The sequence below is a fragment of the Littorina saxatilis genome, linkage group LG4 (assembly GCF_037325665.1).
Source record: "Littorina saxatilis isolate snail1 linkage group LG4, US_GU_Lsax_2.0, whole genome shotgun sequence".
Classification (NCBI taxonomy): Eukaryota; Metazoa; Mollusca; class Gastropoda; order Littorinimorpha; family Littorinidae; genus Littorina; species Littorina saxatilis.
The window spans coordinates 63982586-64006160 of record NC_090248.1 but is presented as its reverse complement, the minus strand read 5'-3'; the positions used below and the strand labels follow the sequence as shown (position 1 = coordinate 64006160).

Below are 23575 nucleotides of genomic sequence, written 5' to 3'. Positions count from 1 at the left end.
CAGTGATTTCTTGTATTTTGTATTAAGAAATACAAATTTGATAAAGGGTGGGGAGGGATGTCCTGAATTAGGTGGAATCTCAATGAAATGAGGTCGAGCGCTACGATAAGATGTGAGAAAGAAAGGGACAACAGCACTGTGAATGTATTCGACATGTGCAACATGAGTAAGTGTCAGTTATTCGGAACCAATCTCCTGGCACCTGATTGAATAAAGAGCATTGAAATGAACAAGCAACTCCTCACAAAAGGAAGATTACTGCAAGCTCATCAGTTCCTGATTTTCCAAGGCACTGTAACTAACACTTGCATCTACTTTCAACGTCACAGTCATAGACAAAAACCAGCTTATATTCCTGACCGGACATAGTTCTTTGATCATCTTGGGGGCCCGGTAGCTCAGTTGGTAGTGCACTGGACTTGTGACGGGACGGACATGGGTCAACTTTATGTGCAGACTCAGGGACGGTATCAATGTCCCACCCCAATGTCACCACTGCGGCGCCAGTGTAAAAGACCTCGGTCATTCTGCCATAAGTGCAGGTGGCTGATTACACCTGAAGACGCATACACCTGGGTAGCGCAACTCTGTTGCTGCTAGCTTTCCACTGGGAGGAAGCGACCTGAATTTCCCAGCGATTGGACAATAAAGTAATGAAAATGAAAATGAAATCTGGCTTTCAGGGAGGTCCAACAACTGAGGCCGCAGGTGCGAGATTCTCCCGAGATAAGTTTTTCCGTCAAGATGTACTCTGCCCTCAACTCCAACAATTACGTTCGCTTTTTCCGCGTGGTGAAGACCGCCTCCTTCCTCAACGCCTGCATCCTCCACCGCTACTTCAACCAGATCCGTGGCCGCGCCCTGCAGGTCATTCTGCGTTCATACACTGCTGGGGCCAAGAAAGTTGGGGTGAGTTTTGGTGTGGGGGGGGGGGGGGGGGGGGGGGGGGGGAGTTGGGGATGGGATGAGGGGTAGGTTGTTGTGTTGTGTTTGTGTGTGTTTGCTTGACTGAGTGAATGTGTGTGGGTTGGTGGGTGAGAGAGAGAGAGACAAGTCATCTTTGCATCTTTCTGTCCATCTGTTTTGCCTGGATATGCTTGAACAAGTCTGCATGTGGTTAATGCTTCTTTTGTCTCCTCTGGCATAAATAAAAATGTAGAATTATTCATTAAAGAGGTATGTGATTGGGTGTGCATGTTGTGTGTGCATATGTTTTTTGTGTGTATGCAAGCATTAGCTTTTTGTATTTGTAGATTTGAAAAAACAAAAAAGGAAAAAAAGTATTAGCCTTTCGACGTGTCGTCCATCTTTCTAATTGCACATATTCAGAACAATCACAGCAAATACTTTGCAGGCTTAACTTATCCCACATGTTTTTCATTCGATGTTGCAGTTCCCTCTCCAAGAGCTGATGCGGCTACTGGCGTTTGAGCGTGAAGAAGAAGTGAGGGAGTTCTGTGCATACTACGGTCTCTTGGCAGACGGCCCCGATCTGGCTCTTGACCGCTCGGCCTACATAGAACCCGAGAGTTCCATTCCCGCCTGGCGGGCCGTCGGCTTGGTGGAGTCAAAACGCATTGTGTCTGTGGGAGAGGTAGGTGTCAATGTGCATGACCAGATACTGTTTGGATCAAGCATTGGGGCACTCTGATGATTGGTTTGGATCAAGCATTGGGGCACTAAGATGATTGGTTTGGATCAAGCATTGGGGCACTCTGATGATTGGTTTGGATCAAGCATTGGGGCACTCAGATGATTGGTTTGGATCAAGCATTGGGGCACTCTGATGATTGGTTTGAATCAAGCATTGGGGCACTGATGATTGGTTTGGATCAAGCATTGGGGCACTCTGATGATTGGTTTGGATCAAGCATTGGGGCACTCTGATGATTGGTTTGGATCAAGCATTGGGGCACTCTGATGATTGGTTTGGATCAAGCATTGGGGCACTCAGATGATTGGTTTGGATCAAGCATAGGGGCACTCTGATGATTGGTTTGGATCAAGCATTTAGGCACTCAGATGATGGGTTTGGATCAAGCATTGGGGCACTCAGATGATTGGTTTGGATCAAGCATTGGGGCACTCAGATGATTGGTTTGGATCAAGCATTGGGGCACTCTGATGATTGGTTTGGATCAAGCATTGGGGCACTCAGATGATTGGTTTGGATCAAGCATTGGGGCACTCAGATGATTGGTTTGGATCAAGCATTGGGGCACTCAGATGATTGGTTTGGATCAAGCATTGGGGCACTCTGATGATTGGTTTGGATCAAGCATTGGGACACTCTGATGATTGGTTTGGATCAAGCATTGGGACACTCTGATGATCAAGCATTGGGACACTCTGATGATTGGTTTGGATCAAGCATTGGGGCACTCTGATGATCAAGCATTGGGACACTCTGATGATTGGTTTGGATCAAGCATTGGGGCACTCTGATGATCAAGCATTGGGACACTCAGATGATTGGTTTGGATCAAGCATTGGGACACTCAGATGATTGGTTTGGATCAAGCATTGGGGCACTCAGATGATCAAGCATTGGGACACTCAGATGATTGGTTTGGATCAAGCATTGGGACACTCTGATGATTGGTTTGGATCAAGCATTGGGGCACTCAGATGATTGGTTTGGATCAAGCATTGGGGCACTCTGATGATTGGTTTGGATCAAGCATTGGGGCACTCAGATGATTGGTTTGGATCAAGCATTGGGGCACTCAGATGATTGGTTTGGATCAAGCATTGAGGCACTCAGATGATTGGTTTGGATCAAGCATTGGGGCACTCAGATGATTGGTTTGGATCAAGCATTGGGGCACTCAGATGATTGGTTTGGATCAAGCATTGGGACACTCAGATGATTGGTTTGGATCAAGCATTGGGGCACTCTGATGATTGGTTTGGATCAAGCATTGGGGCACTCAGATGATCAAGCATTGGGACACTCTGATGATTGGTTTGGATCAAGCATTGAGGCACTCAGATGATCAAGCATTGGGACACTCTGATGATTGGTTTGGATCAAGCATTGAGGCACTCAGATGATCAAGCATTGGGGCACTCTGATGATTGGTTTGGATCAAGCATTGGGGCACTCAGATGATTGGTTTGGATCAAGCATTGGGGCACTCTGATGATTGGTCATTTTAAAAATAATGATAATAAGGGTATGTATATGACGCAAATCCTACCATAGTTCTAAGCGCCTTAAAAACAAAATCAACGCATCAGTAAACAAACACAAAGTCATGTACATGATGAACACTTGGACATTTTTAAAGTTTTTAGTCAGGTTGTTCAACTGCTGAATGAGTGTCTCCGAAACAACTTGTGTTTGCTGTGTCGTAATGCAATTTCACTTTTAACAAAGGTAGGCACAGAAACAACACCTTTCTTTTTAATTGCAAAAGGAAACTGGGTGGCCGAGTGGTAACGCACTTGCGCTCGGAATCGAGAGGTTGCGTGTTCGACCCTGGGTCAGGCCGCTATTTTCTCCCCCCTTTCCTAACCTAGATGGTGGGTTCAAGTGCTAGTCTTTCGGATGAGACGAAAAACCGAGGTCCCTTCGTGTACACTATATTGGGGTGTGCACGTTAAAGATCCCACGATTGACAAAAGGGTCTTTCCTGGCAAAATTGTATAGGCATAGATATAAATGTCCATCAAATACCCGTGTGACTTGGAATAAAGGCCGCGAAAGGTGAATGCTCGCCTAACAGGCTTGAGGTTTGCTGGTCGATGTGAATGCGTTATATATTGTGTGTAAAAAATGTTTGTTTGTCTGTCTGTCTGTAAAAAAATTCCATTTCACACGGCAGAAATTAATATGTAAAGCGCGGAGAGCACAGTTAATTGTGGTTCGCGCTATATAAGCTCACCATAATAATAATAATAAAAACCACAGGAGGCTTGTAGATTAACTGATTGATTGACTGATTGATTTTACAGGTGATCAACGGGAAAGCACTGGAACCTCTTCAGCTTCCTCCCCCTCAGTGCAGCTTTGATGAACACGGCCGCTTCATCGGCAAGCTGGAGGGTGTGCCTGACAGTGAGTACATCCATGTAAATTCAGTATGGCTGTGATTTCTTCAATGTTTTTACAACAGAATTGTCTGCAGAGAGTCAGAGGGTTATCATTCTCCTTTGGTCTGATGTTGACCCAGTGGAGGTTTGCTTTCGTGGAATCTTTGTTTTGTTTCTTTGGTTGGCTATGGTGTCTTTCACGTTTCTGAGCATTTCATGAGGACTGTGTATTATTTTAAAAGTTGATCACATGGTTTCAGTTCGCCGTTCACTGTGTGTGTGTGTGTTTGTGTGTTTGTGTTTGCTTGTGTGTGTGTTTGTGTGTGCTTGTGTTTGCTTGTGTGTGTGTGTTTGTGTGTGTGCTTGTGTGTGTGTTTGTGTGTGTGTGCTTGTGTTTGCTTGTGTGTGTGTTTGTGTGTGTGCTTGTGTTTGTGTGTGTGCTTGTGTGTGTTTGCTTGTGTGTGCTTGTGTGTGTGTGTGTTTGCTTGTGTGTGCTTGTGTGTGTGTGTGTTTGCTTGTGTGTGTGTGTGTGTGCTTGTGTTTGCTTGTGTGTATGCATGCATGCACGCTCATGTGTTTGTATGCAGGCATGTGACTGAATGTGACTGAATGTGATCTTTATAAAATATGCATTGTGTGTCTTTGTTTTCTTCGTCCTATTCATTTTGCTTGGTTTGATTCAACAAACTGCCAAAAGATGGCCAACTAAAGCTAGTATCAATAGAAGTATCTTGCACAAGAAACGCACAAAGTAACAAAACATTTCTCACTGTGTTCAGTGGCGGCCAGCTCAGCAAAGGATGGCAAGCCATTTGCCACCAGCACCACAGAGCAGAAGGTCAAACCAGTTGTGGTCACCCAAGCAGAGGAGAAAGTTCAGCCATTTGCGGTCAAGCCAATAGCAGCACAGCCCGCACTTCAGCCCAGTCCTCTACAGCTGCTTGACGTCAGCAATGATGTAAAAAAAATTTTTAAAAATGTGCATTGATGTACTGTTCTTTGTGATGAGGTAGACGCATGTTATGGTGGAAGTCTAGTTCTGAAAAAAATCAACATTGTTTAGCCAGATGTTGTTGGAGCAAAACTGTCAGCACAATGCTCAAACTTCTTTCCCAAATTGCACAAAACTTTGCCTTAATTTTGGCAAATCTTCCAAACTTTTTTTCATGGAGGCGTAAGCCTTAAACTTAAAAAAAAAAAATTACCAAAACTTTTACGGCCAATACGGAAAAATAATAAAACCCGAAGCATCTGTAATCAAAAAACAAAAATGGCAGGTTAGTGAATCGTTTAGTTTATGTCAAAACATAACGTTACATTTACAGTGTGTCGACCCAGTGGTCTTTTAAGCAGAACAGACAGACAAACACGTATGATAAGCACAATCGATACGTCTACTTGTCTCTCTCTCTCTCTCTCTCTCTCTCTCTCTCTCTCTCTCTCTCTCTCTCTCTCTCTCTCTCTCTCTCTCTCTCCCCCTCTCTCTCACTCTCCCCCTCCCTCTCTCCCTCTCTATCTCTTACTCGCTAATACCATAAATATTATATATGTATTAAACGGATTTTTGTTCTGATGTACAATTTTCATTCAATTTTCTTTTCATGTTTGCTTGCTTTTCATTTAAACTGTACAATAGCCGCCATTTATATGTAATTTTCTAGAAAACTGTAAACACCACTATAAGCATTATGCTTGTTATTGTTTACTCAATATGCGTTTTTGTGTAAATAATGCACAAACGTTGAATAAAACAGTTTAAACCAAACACGTATGATACACATAATGAAGTTATCTCAACATTGTTGACCAAACTCGCTTGCAGGATGCTTGTGAGGCTTGAACTTATCTCAACATTGTTGACCAAACTCGCTTGCAGGATGCTTGTGAGGCTTGAACTTATCTCAACATTGTTGACCAAACTCGCTTGCAGGATGCTTGTGAGGCTTTTTTCTTTTCTTTTTTTTAAAATTCCAAAACATTCATGCCTGTTGAAGGTGCATGGCTGTAGTGTACAAAATCTTCAAATTCCATTGTGTTTGTGCTTTTTCTAGGTGGTAAAAATGATCGCCAGAGAACTGTTCTGGGAAATCATTGGCGAGTCTGCACACACCATCGCTGAGTCGTGTGTGGCTTTCTGCCAGCAAGCCATGGTGTCTGCCGGGGATGTGGCCGATCAGTACGTGTCGTCTGTGTCTATAGAGATGGCCAGGTGAGACAATATGTGTGTTTGGGACAAGAGGAAGGAGTGTGTGTGTTTGGAGCTTCGTGTGTGTGTGGAGCTTCATGTGTATGTGTATGTAGTCTTAGTATCCAGTCTCATCCTTGTGCATGTGTTACTGAAAGTGTGTTTGTGTTGGCTTACATGCATGTGTGGTTGTGTGCAGTAGTAGTAATAAATAGGTGTGTGCTTGTGTTGGCTTACATGCATGTGTTGTTGTGTGCAGTAGTAGTAATGAATAGGTGTGTGCTTGTGTTGGCTTACATGCATGTGTGGTTGTGTGCAGTAGTAGTAATAAATAGGTGTGTGCTTGTGTTGGCTTACATGCATGTGTTGTTGTGTGCAGTAGTAGTAATGAATAGGTGTGTGCTTGTGTTGGCTTACATGCATGTGTTGTTGTGTGCAGTAGTAGTAATGAATAGGTGTGTGCTTGCTTGCACATGTGTGTATTCTTTTCTTCTTTTGTTGTTGTAATTGTCTGTATGTCTGACTGTGTGTGTTTGTTGGTTTGTGTGAATATGTGTGTGTAAATGTGCTAACAAAGTTAAAGAAACTCATTTTGTGAAATCCTGATAAAAGATGTTTCTCTGTCCTGCCTTAAAAGTGTTGGCGATTGTAAGATAATGATGATGTACATTGCAGAGAGGTGAGCGTGGAGGTGATGGCGATTGTAAGATAATGATGATGTACATTGCAGAGAGGTGAGCGTGGAGGTGATGGCGATTGTAAGATAATGATGATGTACGTTGCAGAGAGGTGAGCGTGGAGGTGATGGCGATTGTAACATAGTGATAATGTACGTTGCAGAGAGGTGAGCGTGGAGGTGATGGCGATTGTAAGATAATGATAATGTACGTTGCAGAGAGGTGAGCGTGGAGGTGATGGCGATTGTAAGATAATGATAATGTACGTTGCAGAGAGGTGAGCGTGGAGGTGATGGCGATTGTAACATAGTGATAATGTACGTTGCAGAGAGGTGAGCGTGGAGGTGATGGCGATTGTAAGATAGTGATAATGTACGTTGCAGAGAGGTGAGCGTGGATGTGATGGCGATTGTAAGATAATGATGATGTACATTGCAGAGAGGTGAGCGTGGAGGTGATGGCGATTGTAAGATAATGATGATGTACGTTGCAGAGAGGTGAGCGTGGATGTGATGGCGATTGTAAGATAATGATGATGTACATTGCAGAGAGGTGAGCGTGGAGGTGATGGCGATTGTAAGATAATGATGATGTACGTTGCGGAGAGGTGAGCGTGGAGGTGATGGCGATTGTAAGATAATGATGATGTACGTTGCGGAGAGGTGAGCGTGGAGGTGATGGCGATTGTAAGATAATGATGATGTACGTTGCAGAGAGGTGAGCGTGGAGGTGATGGCGATTGTAAGATAATGATGATGTACGTTGCAGAGAGGTGAGCGTGGAGGTGATGGCGATTGTAAGATAATGATGATGTACATTGCAGAGAGGTGAGCGTGGAGGTGATGGCGATTGTAAGATAATGATGATGTACATTGCAGAGAGGTGAGCGTGGAGGTGATGGAGGATGAGAAGGAGCGGCAAGACGAAGTCGCTGAAGCGGAGCAAAAGGAACGAAAAGAGCGTGCGACCGCCGACGTGACGACATCGTTCATCTTCGATGTTTTGGACGTTGAAATAAGGCAGATTGCCTTCAGAGGAATTCAGTGAGTAATGGCTGAGGGAAGCTTACATTGACTGTGTAAATGACTGAGTAAGCTGAGTGAAATTGATTTGTTTTCCGTGTCACCCTGAAGAAGTCAGCTTATAATAATAATAATAATAACGGGCATTTATAAAGCGCCTTATCAGAAGTTCAAAGCGCTTGACAACAATACATGTATACAAAATTCATACAATCACTGTCAGATTCAAACAACACATCATGCACATCTCACATCCCCAGACTCTATACTAAGGAACTATCCGTAGTGTTGTTGGAACAAGTGAGTTTTCAAATTGGACTTAAAAGATGAAATGGATGGAGAGTGACGTAATTGAAAGGGGAGGGAAGCTTACACCAGCTTAACAAATATTAGTACAGAAAAAGCAAGACACTGGTACCTGTTTGTGTTTTCTCTATTGTGTTGAAATGGAGTTGCTATTGGCTGAGGAACATTGAGTTGCTATTGGCTGAGGAACATTGAGTTGCTATTGGCTGAGGAACATTGAGTTGCTATTGACTGAGGAACATTGAGTTGCTATTGGCTGAGGAACATTGAGTTGCTATTGGCTGAGGAACATTGAGTTGCTATTGGCTGAGGAACATTGAGTTGCTATTGGCTGAGGAACATTGAGTTGCTATTGGCTGAGGAACATTGAGTTGCTATTGGCTGAGGAACATTGAGTTGCTATTGGCTGAGGAACATTGAGTTGCTATTGACTGAGGAACATTGAGTTGCTATTGACTGAGGAACATTGAGTTGCTATTGACTGAGGAACATTGAGTTGCTATTGGCTGAGGAACATTGAGTTGCTATTGGCTGAGGAACATTGAGTTGCTATTGACTGAGGAACATTGAGTTGCTATTGACTGAGGAACATTGAGTTGCTATTGACTGAGGAACATTGAGTTGCTATTGGCTGAGGAACATTGAGTTGCTATTGACTGAGGAACATTGAGTTGCTATTGACTGAGGAACATTTATATGTGTATACACACACACACACACACACACACACACACACACACACACACACACACTCTCTCTCTCTCTCTCTCTCTCTCTTCACTCTCTCTCTCTTTCTTAACTCTTTCTTTTCATCTTTTGATTAATTTTCATTTAATAAATGTTTTTACTTTCTCTTTTTTTTTCCCAACAGAGAGGCGAGGGCCAAACACGAGGCAGAGAGACGCGAACGCGGCATGCTCGCCGTCAGTCAGGACTTGCTGCAGGAGGTCACCGCGGAGATGTCGTTGCAGGTCGCTGACGAGGTTCATGAGGTCGACGTCGTGGCTCGTCTTGAGCTCCTGGCCGACCTGCAGAAAGCGGTGGAGCTGAAGAGAGTCAGCAAGTGGCTGGCCATCTGGAGAAAGGTGGGATTTGGAGGTTTCATATTGTGCATACATCTGTCTTTTTTTTTGACTCACATGCGAAGCAAAAGTGAGTCTATGTACTCACCCGAGCCGTCCGTCCGTCCCGGCGTCCGTCCGTCCGGAAAACTTTAACGTTGGATATTTCTTGGACACTATTAAGTCTATCAACACCTGATGTGGCCTGATGGTGTATGGTTACAAGATCTCAAAAAACATGTGCGGCAACTTGACCTCACTTCAAGTTCAAGGTCACAGGGGCCGTAATTGTTGTCTTAAAAACGACCATTTTTCACATTTTCGCATTTTTTTCTGAAGTTATCGAGAATGGCAACCTTAGCTATGTATGCTATATCTTTGGACACCAGTTTGGTTGACCTTGCTTCAAGGTCAAGGTCGCAAGGGTCCTTTAAAGTTGAATTGTATACATATTTTGAAGTGACCTTGACCCTGAACTATGGAAGATAACTGTTTCAAACTTAAAAATTATGTGGGGCACATGTTATGCTTTCATCATGAGACACATTTGGTCACATATGATCAAGGTCAAGGTCACTTTGACCCTTATGAAATGTGACGAAAATAAGGTAGTGAACCACTAAAAGTGACCATATCTCATGGTAGAAAGAGCCAATAAGCACCATTGTACTTCCTATGTCTTGAATTAACAGCTTTGTGTTGCATGACCTTGGATGACCTTGACCTTGGGTCAAGGTCACATGTATTTTGGTAGGAAAAATGTGTAAAGCAGTTCTTAGTGTATGATGTCATTGCTAGGTTTAGTTATTTGACCTTGACCCTGAAGGTCAGGTCATGTAAAGGTCAAGGTCAAGCATGTGAGTCGTATGGGCTTTGCCCTTCTTGTTATTAACATTCTGAGAATATCAGGCCTTAGAAGGAAGGAAGTCTTATGAAGGAAATAAAGAGACGAATTCCGTAAATAACACATGTGGTTGCCAACCTAGGATGCATACTTGTTAAGAAATCTGACTTCAATAAGAGACAGCCTGATCACTGATATATGATGACTTAATACCATATTGGTCACCACTGCTGTTAGCGCATTTTAAAGAACTGGGGCACCATTTCTCCAAACTTAATTTGTACTGGTGCGTATTGTATTGCTTGTGGCTGGTAATTTTGTCAATCTTACTTTGGGAATTTCTGAGACTTTAGTTAGAAAATCAAGGTTAAAATGAACATACGTCACCAACAAACTGGACGACTAATCTGTTTTGGTTGAAACAAAGTTTTATTAAAAATACATGACATGAAACAATATAAAATATGCAAGTAGGACAGGAACTCAAGCAAATGCTTGTTTTACCTGACCTCTGTTTTGTTTCTGGCAGGCGCTGATAGTGAGGCAGCGACAGAAGCGTGCCATGTTGGACTTTCCGTGCGCCCCTCCTATGGGGCCGGCCAGTCGGAGGCTGCGAGACATGTTTCCTGATCGCCCCGCACACCTCTCTGCTCTTGTGCCAGGAAAGGCTGCCCTCATGGTCACTGACAGGTCAGTGCGTTACAGGTGTCTGAAATAAGGTTTGAGTGTGCTGTCATGGTAACAGATACATGTCTTGGGAGTTTGTTTCTGTTGGAGTAAGGTTATGGTGTGCTGTTTTGGTAAACAACAAATAGTTTTCTTGGGAATTGCTTTTTGTTGTCTGAAATAAGGTTATGGGGTGCTGTTGTCTGGAATAAGTGTATTGTCTGCTGCCTTGGTAAACAAATGGTAAATGCCTTCAAAAGTGGCGTTGTTTTTCTTTTTCTTTTCTTTCTTAGATAAGGCCAACAACAACAAAAAGTCTGTTTACGGTATCCCGACCGACCCTATTTTTTCGCGCAACCCTCGACTTTTTTTTGGCATTTGTGAAAAAAAGAAAGAAAAAAAACATTAAAAAAAAGTCTTTCTTTTTTGGCAAAATATGGGTTTTTTGGGAGAAAAAAAAAATCCCGACCTACCGACCCTATTTTTTGGCCTATGTTACCGTAAACAGACTTTTTTTGTTGTTGAATGTTTTCATAACAGTTACTACTGTGTTGTTGCAGTGAATGTGTAAACATACAGGACATTCAGTAAGCACTATCAGCTAAGTTTTTACACCCCCGGTATAGGGGTGTGTATAGGTTTAGCTCGATGTGTTTGTTTGGGTGTTTGTTTGGGTGTTTGTGTTCGCATATAGATCTCAAGAATGAACGGACCGATCGTCACCAAACTTGGTGAACAGGTTCTATACATTCCTGAGACGGTCCTTACAAAAATTGGGACCAGTCAAACACACGGTTAGGGAGTTATTGGTGGATTAAAATTATACAAGGACTTATACAGGGACATCTTCATGGTCAAAGGGAAATAACCATTCTCACTCAGTCACTGCCACCAACTGAGAAGGTTATTTCCCTTTGACGGGGGTGTTTTTCCTACCTCATAGGAATTTCTTGTCTAAATTTGTATGCTTGTTGTTGCACACCGCACATGAGCGACACAACAGTCGAACGCTGAAGGAGAGGAAGCTCACCATTTGATCAAACTGTTGCAGGGCCCGTGTAACACTGCTGAGTCCCCTGGATGCTGAGCAGGCCTCCCTGTCGCTCACTGCTCACCTGACGCTGGCTTCGCTGGTCAACAGTTTGCGGCGGTCTCGCGCATGGCATCCGCTCAACCTGGGTTCCTTGCTCAGGGCGCCTGTCTTGCAGTCGGTACAAGCCTGGCCGCCTCACCTCGTTAAAGGTAAGAAAGCACCTGTTGTTTGATGGTGATTTTGGGGGTATTTCAACTGTTGTTGTGTCCTGGACAGAGAGGGATAGAGTTTCTGTGTGTACTTCAAAAGTAGACAAATTCCAAAAATAACTTGTCAGGACAGGAGCAGGTGGAAAGTTATTTATATTGTCAGAGGAAATGCAAGGGCATTCAGTCTTTCACAACCCATACCAAGCCAATGGCAGACCTGTTTACCCTTACTATTTTGGAGTAATTATTACAACAACAAAAAAATGGAAATTTGGGACAAAATACTCCATTTGAGACAAGACTACGATATTAAGATGTGCTTCAAGTTAGGTTTGTGTTGCTAATTTTGGCTTTTGTAACCACTGCGTTACTATTTTTGTCATCAGATTACTATTTTTGTTTTACTTGACCATTACTCTTATCAAGCTTTGGGGGTAACAGGCCTGCGATGTAGTTATTTCCAAAAATCGTTTTCCAAAAACTGAGAGAGAGATAGAGGTGATTTGTCCTTCGCTGGGGGTATGCAGTGCCTTGGCATTGCACTTCTACTTAATTGTTATAATTTCAGAGTTTGTGCCGATGGGCATTCAGTGGAAACTGCTACTGTCGCTGCCGGGCGATATGGAGATAGAAGATGACGACGACGACAATTGCGACGATGACATGACAGGAGTCATCTCCAAACGCGGAGACTTGATGGCCGTGTTGAAGCAATGGCTGGGCGCCAAATTGACGCATGGAGAAGGCAATGCATCCCCTGCCAACAGAAAAGAGGTATGGTTTGTAGTGTTGTTGAATGCGTTCTGGGTGTGTTTTTCGCAAGTGTGAAGTGTTTTGTTCTGTGTGAATAGAAATATGATGTTCTGGTTTGCGATACATTGCTTTCAACTTGCTCAGTAGGTTTGTGGATATGACACACATGCACGCACGCACACACACACACACGCACGCACGCACCCACCCACCCCCGCTCGCCCGCGCGCGCGCACGCGCACACACACACACACACACACACACACACACACACACACACTCACACTCTCACACACTCACACACTCACACACTCTCAAGCTTACAATGTTTCATGCACTCATAGGTTAGTTTTCTTAACAACAATTTTCAGCCAAGCAGTTTCAGCCTAACTTCTTCCCACTATGATAACCGTGTTGCTTCACAGCATTCAGCATGACGGTCAAGTTTCAACACAATCATGTTTAAAACTCTACAGAAAAACATCCTGAGTCGCTACAGCACGGAACTGGCCGCTATACCTGGCACTTCCTTCAAGTTACGTCTCAGCGTCTGTGTACGCAACGTCCCGGAGTTTTCTGGAACCAAGAAGGACAAGTCAGTGTCAGCTGAGCAGTGCCAAGTCATCACCAAGGGAACCAGCGCTATCCTCTTTCTTCTGCCTCATGCGGACACAACAGATGATGTGAGAATTCTCTTCTGTTGTCTTCTGGTGTTGAATGGGCAAAAGATTTTTTTTGTTTTTTCCCTTTTCATAAGAACAAAGTGATTGAATGGTATTCATTGCTGATTATTTTAATTCATGAAACCTCATACAACTTCACTGTTTGCAGTCAGCAGCCAAGCTACTAAATTATGTGAGGTTCTTTAATAAATGGAAGACTGATCATAATGTATAAATGTCTAAATCAATGTGTGATGGATCTCTGACACGTGAAGAAACAAAGACATAGGCTTTCATTAGATGAGTATAATTATCGAATGCAGAAGAAGATTAGATGAGTATGTTGAAGTATATTTTATCATTTTTGAGTCACTTGAGAAAAAGTGACTCTATGTAATCGGTCAGTGTTAGTCTGTCCGGCCGTAGACACCACCTTAACGTTGGACTTTTCTCGGAAACTATCAAAGCGATCGGGCTCATATTTTGTTTAGTCGTGACCTCCAATGACCTCTACACTTTAACGATGGTTTCGTTGACCTTTGACCTTTTTCAAGGTCACAGGTCAGCGTCAAAGGAAAAATTAGACATTTTATATCTTTGACAAAGTTCATCGGATGTGATTGAAACTTTGTAGGATTATTCTTTACATCAAAGTATTTACATCTGTAGCCTTTTACGAACGTTATCAGAAAAACAAGGGAGATAACTAGCCTTTTCTGTTCGGCAACACACAACTTAACGTTGGGCTTTTCTCGGAAACTATAAAAGTGACCGGGCTCAAATTTTATGTGAACGTGACTCATTGTGTTGTGAATAGCAATTTCTTCCTGTCCATCTGATGCCTCATATAATATTCAGAACTGCGAAAGTGACTCGATCGAGCGTTTGCTCTTCTTGTTGCAGGTATTTAGCAGAAAATTTTCATTAGCCATTTATTCTAGAATACACCATCTCAAACTTCTCTGTGACTTTATTTTGCAGACCAAGTGGCTAGCAGCTCGACTGAGGTTGGCTCGCATGCTTGAAGCGAAACCGATGCTTCCCCCCACCCCCTTGGTTCTCCTCCTTCCCTGCAGTCCTGACACCCCCTCCCCCTCCCTGACGGCAGACACGACGGAGCGTGTGGGCATCGAGGGGTTCCAGGAGCAAGGTCTGGTGTCGGATGTGGCGGTGGTGGAGTTGCCGGTCAAGATGGGACAACCTGCTGACGTTGCCATCGCCTCTCAGACTCTGCAGTCTCAGGTAGGGATGACAGGAATAAAGGGATAATATAAGAAAAAAAGCCCTAGATTGGGGGGGAGTTGGTTGGGTTAAATGAAGCATCCCAATAAAGGGACGTAGGACAGAGAGGGAATATTACAGTGTGATTTGGTGTACTGTTGTCAAGTTGACAGACCGCAGTGAAATTTCATCTATTGAATCAAGACAATGCAGAAGAAAATATGGAATATTGCATTGAGCTTTGGTGTACATCTTTTCAAGGTGATGGAGGCTGTGAAATTCCTGGGCTCCAAGATGCCGGAGCCACCTGACCTGCGATGCCAGCGACTGGGCGACCTTGTGGAGGACACGCTGACTCAGCATTTCTTTACCCCCGTTCTGCAGGACCTGCGTCTCAGGCAGCAGAGAGACAAACTTCACCAGGTGAGTGAGTGTGTGTGTGTGTGCGAGCGTGCTTGTGTGTGTGTCTGGCTGGCTGTGTGTCTGGCTGTGTGTTTGTGTATGAGGAATGTCATGTATGTGTGTGTATATCTGTCTGAGTTAAGGAAGGGGTGGGGGGAGGGGGTTGCTCAGGGCAGTGGGGATGTGGCCGATAAACAGGTGTTGACATTAACAACTTTGTTTGAATTATTCAGGTCTACTCAAGGAATTCATTGGCGCACTTGATCAGCTTCCATCACAAATATTCAGTCATTTCAATTATCAGTGTGCCAGTGACGTGTGTCCTCAACCCTGTTTGCTTACTATTCATCATAACATATCTGATATTGCATTTGCATATATGAGCCATGATGTCCTACATTGAAGATGTTGTGGTTTCAGGCGCCCAATGCCGTCATAGGTCTGTTCAACAGCGTGCTGGACCACATAGCGCTGGCTCTCACCTCTTCGGCGCTGCAAGACTTTTCATGGCCCGCGCCAGAACTGCAGCAAACTGCAGACGCTCAGAATGGTAAGCGAAGTTGGGACACTCATTTATTTACCATTGTGGACATCAGTGAAGCCCCCCCCCCCCACCCCCTTGCAAGACATCCCAATTTAAGACTTCCCCCTCTTTAAGACCTTGATTTTTCAGACTTTCTGTTGATAACATGTGTAAATGTACCCCCATCTTAAGACTCCCCCCTTGTTGAGATCTGGTTTTCCAGATTTTGTGGAGGTCTTTAAAGGGGGGTTCCACTGTATGTATCTTGGTAGGCACATGAAATTGATCAAAGTCAGTTGTGGATGTGGAATACCTCACCAGCTTTGCAGGGAGACAAAATCACAGAAAGCTGCAAACTTGCAGAAGTTAAAATTTGTAAATTGTTATTTTGATCTGATTTGTATTTTCAGGAATGCCCGGTGCCGAGTGGAACAGCAACAAACACCTGGCTGACGTGTACGAGCTGGTGGCCAACTTGCGGTTGCCATGGTTTCAGTACAAAGACCGGCTGGCCTCAGACTGGGGACAGGTGTGTTCCGACGTGTGGGCCTTCGTCGATACCGTCGTCAAGAAACGCTGCGACTCTGCAGTCAGTCTCACCACCAGGTAAGAAAGTGGAAACGGTTTATTTAGGCAAATCCTAATAAATAAGTTTATTTTGTGTGTTATAAGTGTTTGTCTGTCTGTCCGCTTAAAAGACCGCTGGTTGGAAGATCAGTGACCGTAACGTTTTGTATTCTTATGAATTAAACGTTCCAATCATATATCTTTTTTTGTTTGTTTATTTTAAATTTTTGAACGTTGGCAGTCTTATTTGGTTTTGGATTTTGGCTATTTCGTTGGAAGTAGACAGAGATGATGGTTTAAGGGAAAAGATTGAAGGATAAACCCAAATTGCAACTGCCAAAATAACTAAAAAGATAAAGTTACTTTCATGTGATTCATGTTTTCATGAAGGATTCAACGTTAAAAAAAAGTATGGGTCATACATGACCCATGCCATCCGAATAGGGATAAACTCTTTACCGCTTCTATGCAGAGTATGGCTCGTACACGACCCATGCCATTCATATAGGGATAAACATAGTAAATTCCTTCTTTCATTCCAAATGGGTCACCTGTGACCCACATCATCCGGACTGTCCAGTTCAAATGACGTCATTGTTTATTTGTTTGTTTACAAAGATAAATCTTCAGAAAGTGGTCCATGGAAGGGTCCTATGGTGTTTGAGGATTACATGAAGTCTCAATCCAAAACTCCCAATAGTTTTAGAGATGCAGACACTATTGTGAGGCTGTGTGTCGGGACGACCCAGGAAGCACAGTAAGGGTTAAAGGTCAAGTTGACACGTTTTCTCTGTCATCTCAGGATCTCTCACATTTTGGCAAAGACGTGCCTGCAGTTTGAGACGATGTGCAGCCTGACCCACAACGAGGACCACTGCACGCCAACCTACGTCAACACTCCATGGACTGACATCATCCTGGCCTGTGTCGACTTCCGGCTCAAGCGACTGCATAGCTGGCAGGTCAGTCTTCAAATTCAGGCATATTGCAAGGATTTTTAGTTTCTTTCGTAAAATTTGTTGAAATTATCAATTTCTTGAACCATTTTTGAGTCACTTGAGAAAAAGTGACTCTATGTAATCGGTCAGTGTTAGTCTGTCCGGCCGTCCGTAGACACCACCTTAACGTTGGACTTTTCTCGGAAACTATCAAAGCGATCGGGCTCATATTTTGTTTAGACGTGACCTCCAATGACCTCTACACTTTAACGATGGTTTCGTTGACCTTTGACCTTTTTCAAGGTCACAGGTCAGTGTCAAAGGAAAAATTAGACATTTTATATCTTTGACAAAGTTCATCGGATGTGATTGAAACTTTGTAGGATTATTCTTTACATCAAAGTATTTACATCTGTAGCCTTTTACGAACGTTATCAGAAAAACAAGGGAGATAACTAGCCTTTTCTGTTCGGCAACACACAACTTAACGTTGGGCTTTTCTCGGAAACTATAAAAGTGACCGGGCTCAAATTTTATGTGAACGTGACTCATTGTGTTGTGAATAGCAATTTCTTCCTGTCCATCTGATGCCTCATATAATATTCAGAACTGCGAAAGTGACTCGATCGAGCGTTTGCTCTTCTGGTTAAGCTAGAGCATTAAATCATTACAGACTTCTTGGGTTTGATGAGCTCCAAACATGAGACAAGTCTGGTTGACACTTGTCAAACTTCAAGGTCATGGTGGGGTCGAGTTTGGGTCATAAAATGAAAAAAACATTATTAAATTACATATTCCTACTCCGAATCACATGTAGCATTGACACAATCGGAGATGCTAGGTTCTGAAAAGGCTAACCGTCTAAGGGAAGCAACCCCAACCACAAAAAGTGTAAACGTAGCCATGGTAATGATCATACACCCGGGGAGTTACCTCCCATCGTGCATGCCACGTCACTACTGCTACTGAACACGTGGTTCATATCATTCGACCTTACAGCTTTCGAGGGAGCAGGTTGTTGTATTTTTGGGCTCCCCTGTGGCTGCGCTGTTTGGTGTTGTTTTGACACCCACCGGCCACGTTACCGTCTATCTTGCCTCCTGCTTCGTAGTTGGTGAGCTCTTTCCATTTTGGTCATTATTTTGACAGGAAATTTGTTGTAGTTGCTGATTTTCGTCCGTGTTTGGACCTGTGATATTTCAGTGACTACTGTTGGCCGCCATTTTTGTTGTCAGCATGAGTTGACAGTTTTTTGTGGCTAGGCCGATGTATTTTGGAGGTAAACGTAATTTTACCTTCTTACTTGCTTGCTGCTTTGTTTAGTTGGTAAGCTTGTTCCTTCTTGTCTTTAGTTTGACAGGAATTTATCTATAGTTGCTGACTTTTTGTCCGTTTGGACTCCTAAATGCGTTTCAGTAACTTATCTTGTGGCCGCCACTTTCGGTTGCTCAGCTTTCCTGACAGCTTATTTATGTGGCTAGGCCTATGTTATGGTGAGGTTCTCCTTACTTTACCTGCGTTTTTGCCTTCTGCTTTGTTAGTTGGTAAGCCATTTCATATTTCGTCATTACTTTGACAGGAATTTTTGTTATTGCTTAATTTTCGTCCGTTTTGGACTTCTAAATTTTGTCCAGTAACTTATCGCTTGGCCGCCATTTTGTGATCAGCTTCGCTGACAGTGGTTTACTTGGCTAGGCTTTAGCAGGTATCTACCAGTCCGTAGGACTTGTCGTGGTTTCGGATTTAACATGTTTGTTATGTTTTGTTCGTTACTCTTTCTGCCTCGAACAAACACTTTGTGGGGCAGTCATATACTGTTGTACGTCCTGTTTCTTCTCCTCGCCTTCTCTGCTGTTAGCAGATCAGGTGTTGCAGGTGTCTGCGTTATCTTTGTGAAGAAATTTTCGCGTTCCAAGCCTGCGTCTTCCGTTGGTCCCGCTGTCTGTGGGCGACGTCACCTTGTTGGCTTCTTTGACGCTTCCGGCCGAGACGTTGTCTCGGGGGGATGTTTTGCTTCTTCGTCTTCTACCGCTGTGGTTGGCGATTCAAGTAAGTCGAGCTGGTCCACAGGCCCTCGTGAGGCCGTCGGACAGTCCCTGCTGGGACACAGCTCTTTTCGGCGGGTTCACGACCCGCAAACCCCTGTTCAGTCGCACCCTGGCTTCACTGAAGACCATTGTGTGGCTGAGCAATGGCGGCAGTTGGTTCCGGCTACTTCTCCGACGTACGCACCCGCTGGGGTCGTTTCCGGAGTTGTCTAGCCGTTTCCGACTGCTGCGCTTCCGGCACTCGCCGGAAGCATAGGTCCCCCGATGTACGCACCCGCTGTGGTCGTTTCCGGGGTTGACCAGGTCCCCCGATGTGCGCACCCGCTGTGGTCGTTTCCGGGGTTGACCGGACGTTGCCCCCCGGGCATTCGTCCTCTGTTCAGTCGCACCCTGGTTTCCTCGAAGACCATTGTGTGGCGGAGCAGTGGCGGTAGCCGTTTCCGGCGCTGCGCTTCCGGCACTCGCTGGAAGCATAGGTCCTCTGACGTACGCACCCGCTGTGGTCGTTTCCGGGGTTGACCGGACGTTGCCCCCCGGGCATTCGTCCTCTGTTCAGTCACACCCTGGCTTCCTCGAAGACCATGGTGTGTCGGAGCAATGGCGGTAGCCGTTTCTGGCGCTGCGCTTCCGGCACTCGCTGGAAGCATAGGTCCTCTGACGTACGCACCCGCTGTGGTCGTTTCCGGGGTTGACCGGACGTTGCCTTTAGGGCATTCGGGCTTCCGGCCTCCGGCCTCGCATTCGGCGCTTCCGCTTTTCGCGGTCTCGTCTGGTGCTTTCCGGCTCCGCCCGGATTTACTGCTCCTTTCGCTTCCACTTCCTCCCGGATGTCGGTAGCTGAGGAGCAACGCCAGCCCTTCGGGCAGGTGTTGTCTCAGCTCTGGCCGATGTAGTCAGCGTTTCAACCTTCGGTTGTCGCGTCGACTGCCGTTCCGGTTCCTGCGGCTGCAGACTTGCCGTCTTCTCTCTCTTAGCCTGGTCGAGGCATGAGTTAGGACGACGTCGGGGGGGACGGATTTCCGGTTTTCCGGTTATGCCGTTTCACCGGCCTTCCACCAGTACGTGGACTTCGGTTTTTTCGCCGGTTGTGTCGGACATTCAGTCTGTCGTCAGCGATTCCACACGTGCTGGTTATTGGGAAAAAGGCTTAACGCTGTCCTCTAAGCTGCGGCAGAGGTCACGTCGAAGGTTTTCCCGGGCGGGGCTTCGGCCTCCTACACTTCCTGTCTGGAAGCATAGGTTCTCCATCACAAGCGCACGTAGTGGCTTGTCTGGGGTTGATCGAGGACTGGCCTACGGGCGTTCGGGTTCCGGCCCCAGTCCTCTTCTGTTCTGTCTCACTCTTGTTCCGTCGTGGGCATTTGTGTTTCACAAGTGCGGCAGCCGTTGTCGGCGTGGTGTTTCCGGTTTTACTGGAAGCATAAGTCCTCCATTTCAAGTACACGTTGCGGTTTTGACTGGAGTTGACAGAGGACTGGCCTACGGGCGTTTGGGCTTCCGGCCTCAGTCTACTCTGCAGCTTTCGCTTCCGTTTTTGCGGTTTTGTCTGCTGCATTTCCGGCTCTGTTCGGATACACTTCTCCTCTTCCTGACACTCCTTCGGAGGTCGGTGGGTGAGGAACAGCGGCTGGCCTACGGGCATTTAGGCTTTTAGCCTCAGCCGGGGCAGTCTTCACTTTACCTGTTGGGTGTTGCGTTTACTGCCTATTCAGTTCGGGTGGCCCTGGACGTTTCCCCTATTCACGACCGTCAGTAGGGGGATAAGTCAGGTCTTTTTCCGGTTGGATGGTTTTCCGGTTTCCGGTCATCTCATTCATCAGTTTACCACCAGCAACTGTGACTTCGGTTTGCGTTCGTAGCTGAGCTATTCTGGTTCTCAGTCTTTAGTCAGCAATCGAACACGTTCTGGATTTCCGTCGAAGCTCAAGCTTCGGCTCAGGATTTCCCTTGGGTGCATCGACATTGGTGGCTTCCTTGTTGGTTGACTTTGTTGTCGATGTCGGACTTCCGTTCCGTGAAGATAGGATGTTTTTCTACTTCCGGTTCCTTAGTCACCTTTTGTAGGTACCACGGTTTGCAGGTTTTGGCTAGGCCATCTCCTCCCGAAGGTGGTATCTCTAGTGTTTTGGTTCTGCCGCTGTTTCTACTATGGTTCAGTTCCGGAACATGCTCAGCCTTGGCTGGCTTCGGCTACACGGGCTTCACCTTTTGTTCCTTCTTGCTTTTTCAGCCTTTGGAACTTGCCTCCTTTCTCTACTCTGTTGGCCAGCCCTTGCTAGGGTGAGCATGGAGCAGATGAGGCTGCCCTTCCTTCTCTACGCTCGTACGGCGGGTGTCGGAGGGACTCGTTTCTTTCGCATTCTCAGTTCCCTGAACAGTCAAAGAGAGTCGCTTAAACTTTGCCTGCAGTAGAGATTCAGTCGAGTAGAGATCACCAGGTCTCTGACTGCTTTACAAGGGTTGAAGGAAGGTAGGGCTAGCATACTCAGAAACATGCTTAGCAGAAGCATGCTCATTCCTCTGGTTAAGCTAAGCTGGCAGCCAATAGGCAGCCTTGGCCGGGCAACAGCCATTCCACGTTGCGGCGATGGTGGTTGTTGCCTTCCCGTTTCTTGTGGCTTGTGGGGTTCTCTGGCTTCAGGTTACCCCTGTTTGGCCACAAACGTTCGGACTTTGGTCCTTGTTGTCTTTCATCGAGTCGGACTCTGTCTTTCTCTAGTGATCAGACGCGTTCTGGTGTTTCGTCCAAACTTAAGGTTCACTTGAGTTGGCCTCGGAAGTAACATTCAGGTTTTCCTGAGGGGGCATTGTCTTGGACAATGGATGTTTGAGGAGTAGTTCTTTGTGGCTTTCCTCCTCTCTCTCAGGTTTTGGCTACTCTTCTCCTTCGGGCAGAGGTTTAGCTAAGGTTCGGTTCCTGTGACTTCAGTCTTGGGCCTTTCCTCTCTTCTTCCTCATCTTAGTATGAGGCGAGTCCGGATGACGTCTGTTGGGTCGGGTTTCCTTACAGTCGCCCGGCTACAAAAGGCAACTTTGTCTAGGGCGGTTGTCCGTTTTTCTCCGCGTTGGACTCTGTCTTCAGGCAGGGACGGACGCGCTCTGGGTTTCTGGCCAAACTCAGGTAGGCTCTTGATTTGGCTAGGAAGTTAACTGCCTGTTTTTTCCCTGAGAACTCTGGTTTCGGGAGTCTTATGGCTGGCTGGCTTCACGGTTTACGTTTACCAGTCTTGGTTTTCTGCTTTCGGTTTTTGATTCACTCTCGATTACCTTCAAGCAGACTGTTTTGGGAACATTCTGGCTTTTAGCCATTTTGTTTATGGTTGCCAGTCACATCGGTTTTTGACCACCGTGGGTCCTCACTTCCGGTAGCTTACGCACAGTCGTAAGTGGCTGCTGTCGGGTGCTACCTCTCTCCCTGCGTTCGCAGGGACTGGTAGGGGATAACTGGCGACCTTCTATTTGTGAGTTTTCTCTTCGAGGTGGACTCTGGTACTTAGTGCTTGGATGTCTCTCTCTCGCTCTTTCGTGGGGATTGGTCACTCTTATTTTGAGCTGACTTCGTTCTCACAAGCCTTTTGGGCTTTACTACATCCCAAGGTTTGCAGACTTTGGCATGGTTGTCTTAAGGTCACCGCGGGGGTTCGTCCTTCTCAGTTGAGGGGACAACCTTACGCACGGATCTTCTCAGGACATTAGCATTTCCTTCCAATAAAAGGGGGGGGGGGGGAAGCTTGTCTTTCCCTTGGCTCGCCAGGGTTATTAATCCAAGGCTTGGGTCTATTCCTGTGCTGTTTTTTACGGCTAGGAGATTGGAAGAAGTGCTGAGCACAGCTTTCTGGATCTCTGAGGTTGTCTCTTTCGCTTTGCCTGAGATACTTCTCGGCTGTCAATCAGGACTTTCCTTGGTTCCCTCACTGCCTGTTGGCAGTGGGCCAGCCCTGGCAAGGGCTTTTGAGTGGGTTAGATTTTCTTTCCCACTGGGACCGCCCTGATTCTTTGGCAGCGGTCCAGGTTTTTGGCAAGGTTTTTTGAGTGAGTTAGATTTTTCTTTCCCACCGCCTTGTTGTTGTAATCTGCTACATGTGATTCGGAGTAGGAATATGTAATTTAATCGAAAATTTTATTGTAAATTTTCATTTAATAAATATACCTACCCGAATCACATAGTATATTCCCTCCCGCCAACCCCGCTTTTGATTTGGAGAATTTATTCTTTAGGTCGAATGATATGAACCACGTGTTCAGTAGCAGTAGTGACGTGGCATGCACGATGGGAGGTAACTCCCCGGGTGTATGGTCATTACCATGGCTACGTTTACACTTTTTGTGGTTGGGGTTGCTTCCCTTAGACGGTTAGCCTTTTCAGAACCTAGCATCTCCGATTGTGTCAATGCTACATGTGATTCGGGTAGGTATATTTATT

At 45.4% G+C, this 23575-nt stretch overlaps 1 protein-coding gene across 2 annotated transcripts in view; it reads left to right on the top strand.

Annotated features, from left to right (window-relative positions):
- LOC138965368 (germinal-center associated nuclear protein-like) overlaps nucleotides 1-23575 on the top strand; it is a 64332-nt gene that overhangs the window by 37986 nt on the left and 2771 nt on the right. For both annotated transcript variants that reach the window (XM_070337509.1, XM_070337508.1), the window contains exons 13-28: nucleotides 684-909; nucleotides 1394-1594; nucleotides 3958-4060; nucleotides 4815-4993; nucleotides 6087-6244; nucleotides 7776-7940; nucleotides 9097-9310; nucleotides 10660-10820; nucleotides 11848-12038; nucleotides 12607-12812; nucleotides 13268-13474; nucleotides 14435-14695; nucleotides 14936-15097; nucleotides 15497-15626; nucleotides 16010-16205; nucleotides 16969-17128. In XM_070337509.1, coding sequence (XP_070193610.1) covers nucleotides 684-909; nucleotides 1394-1594; nucleotides 3958-4060; nucleotides 4815-4993; nucleotides 6087-6244; nucleotides 7776-7940; nucleotides 9097-9310; nucleotides 10660-10820; nucleotides 11848-12038; nucleotides 12607-12812; nucleotides 13268-13474; nucleotides 14435-14695; nucleotides 14936-15097; nucleotides 15497-15626; nucleotides 16010-16205; nucleotides 16969-17128 — 2920 coding nt within the window. The remainder of the gene's footprint in view (nucleotides 1-683; nucleotides 910-1393; nucleotides 1595-3957; nucleotides 4061-4814; nucleotides 4994-6086; nucleotides 6245-7775; nucleotides 7941-9096; nucleotides 9311-10659; nucleotides 10821-11847; nucleotides 12039-12606; nucleotides 12813-13267; nucleotides 13475-14434; nucleotides 14696-14935; nucleotides 15098-15496; nucleotides 15627-16009; nucleotides 16206-16968; nucleotides 17129-23575) is intronic.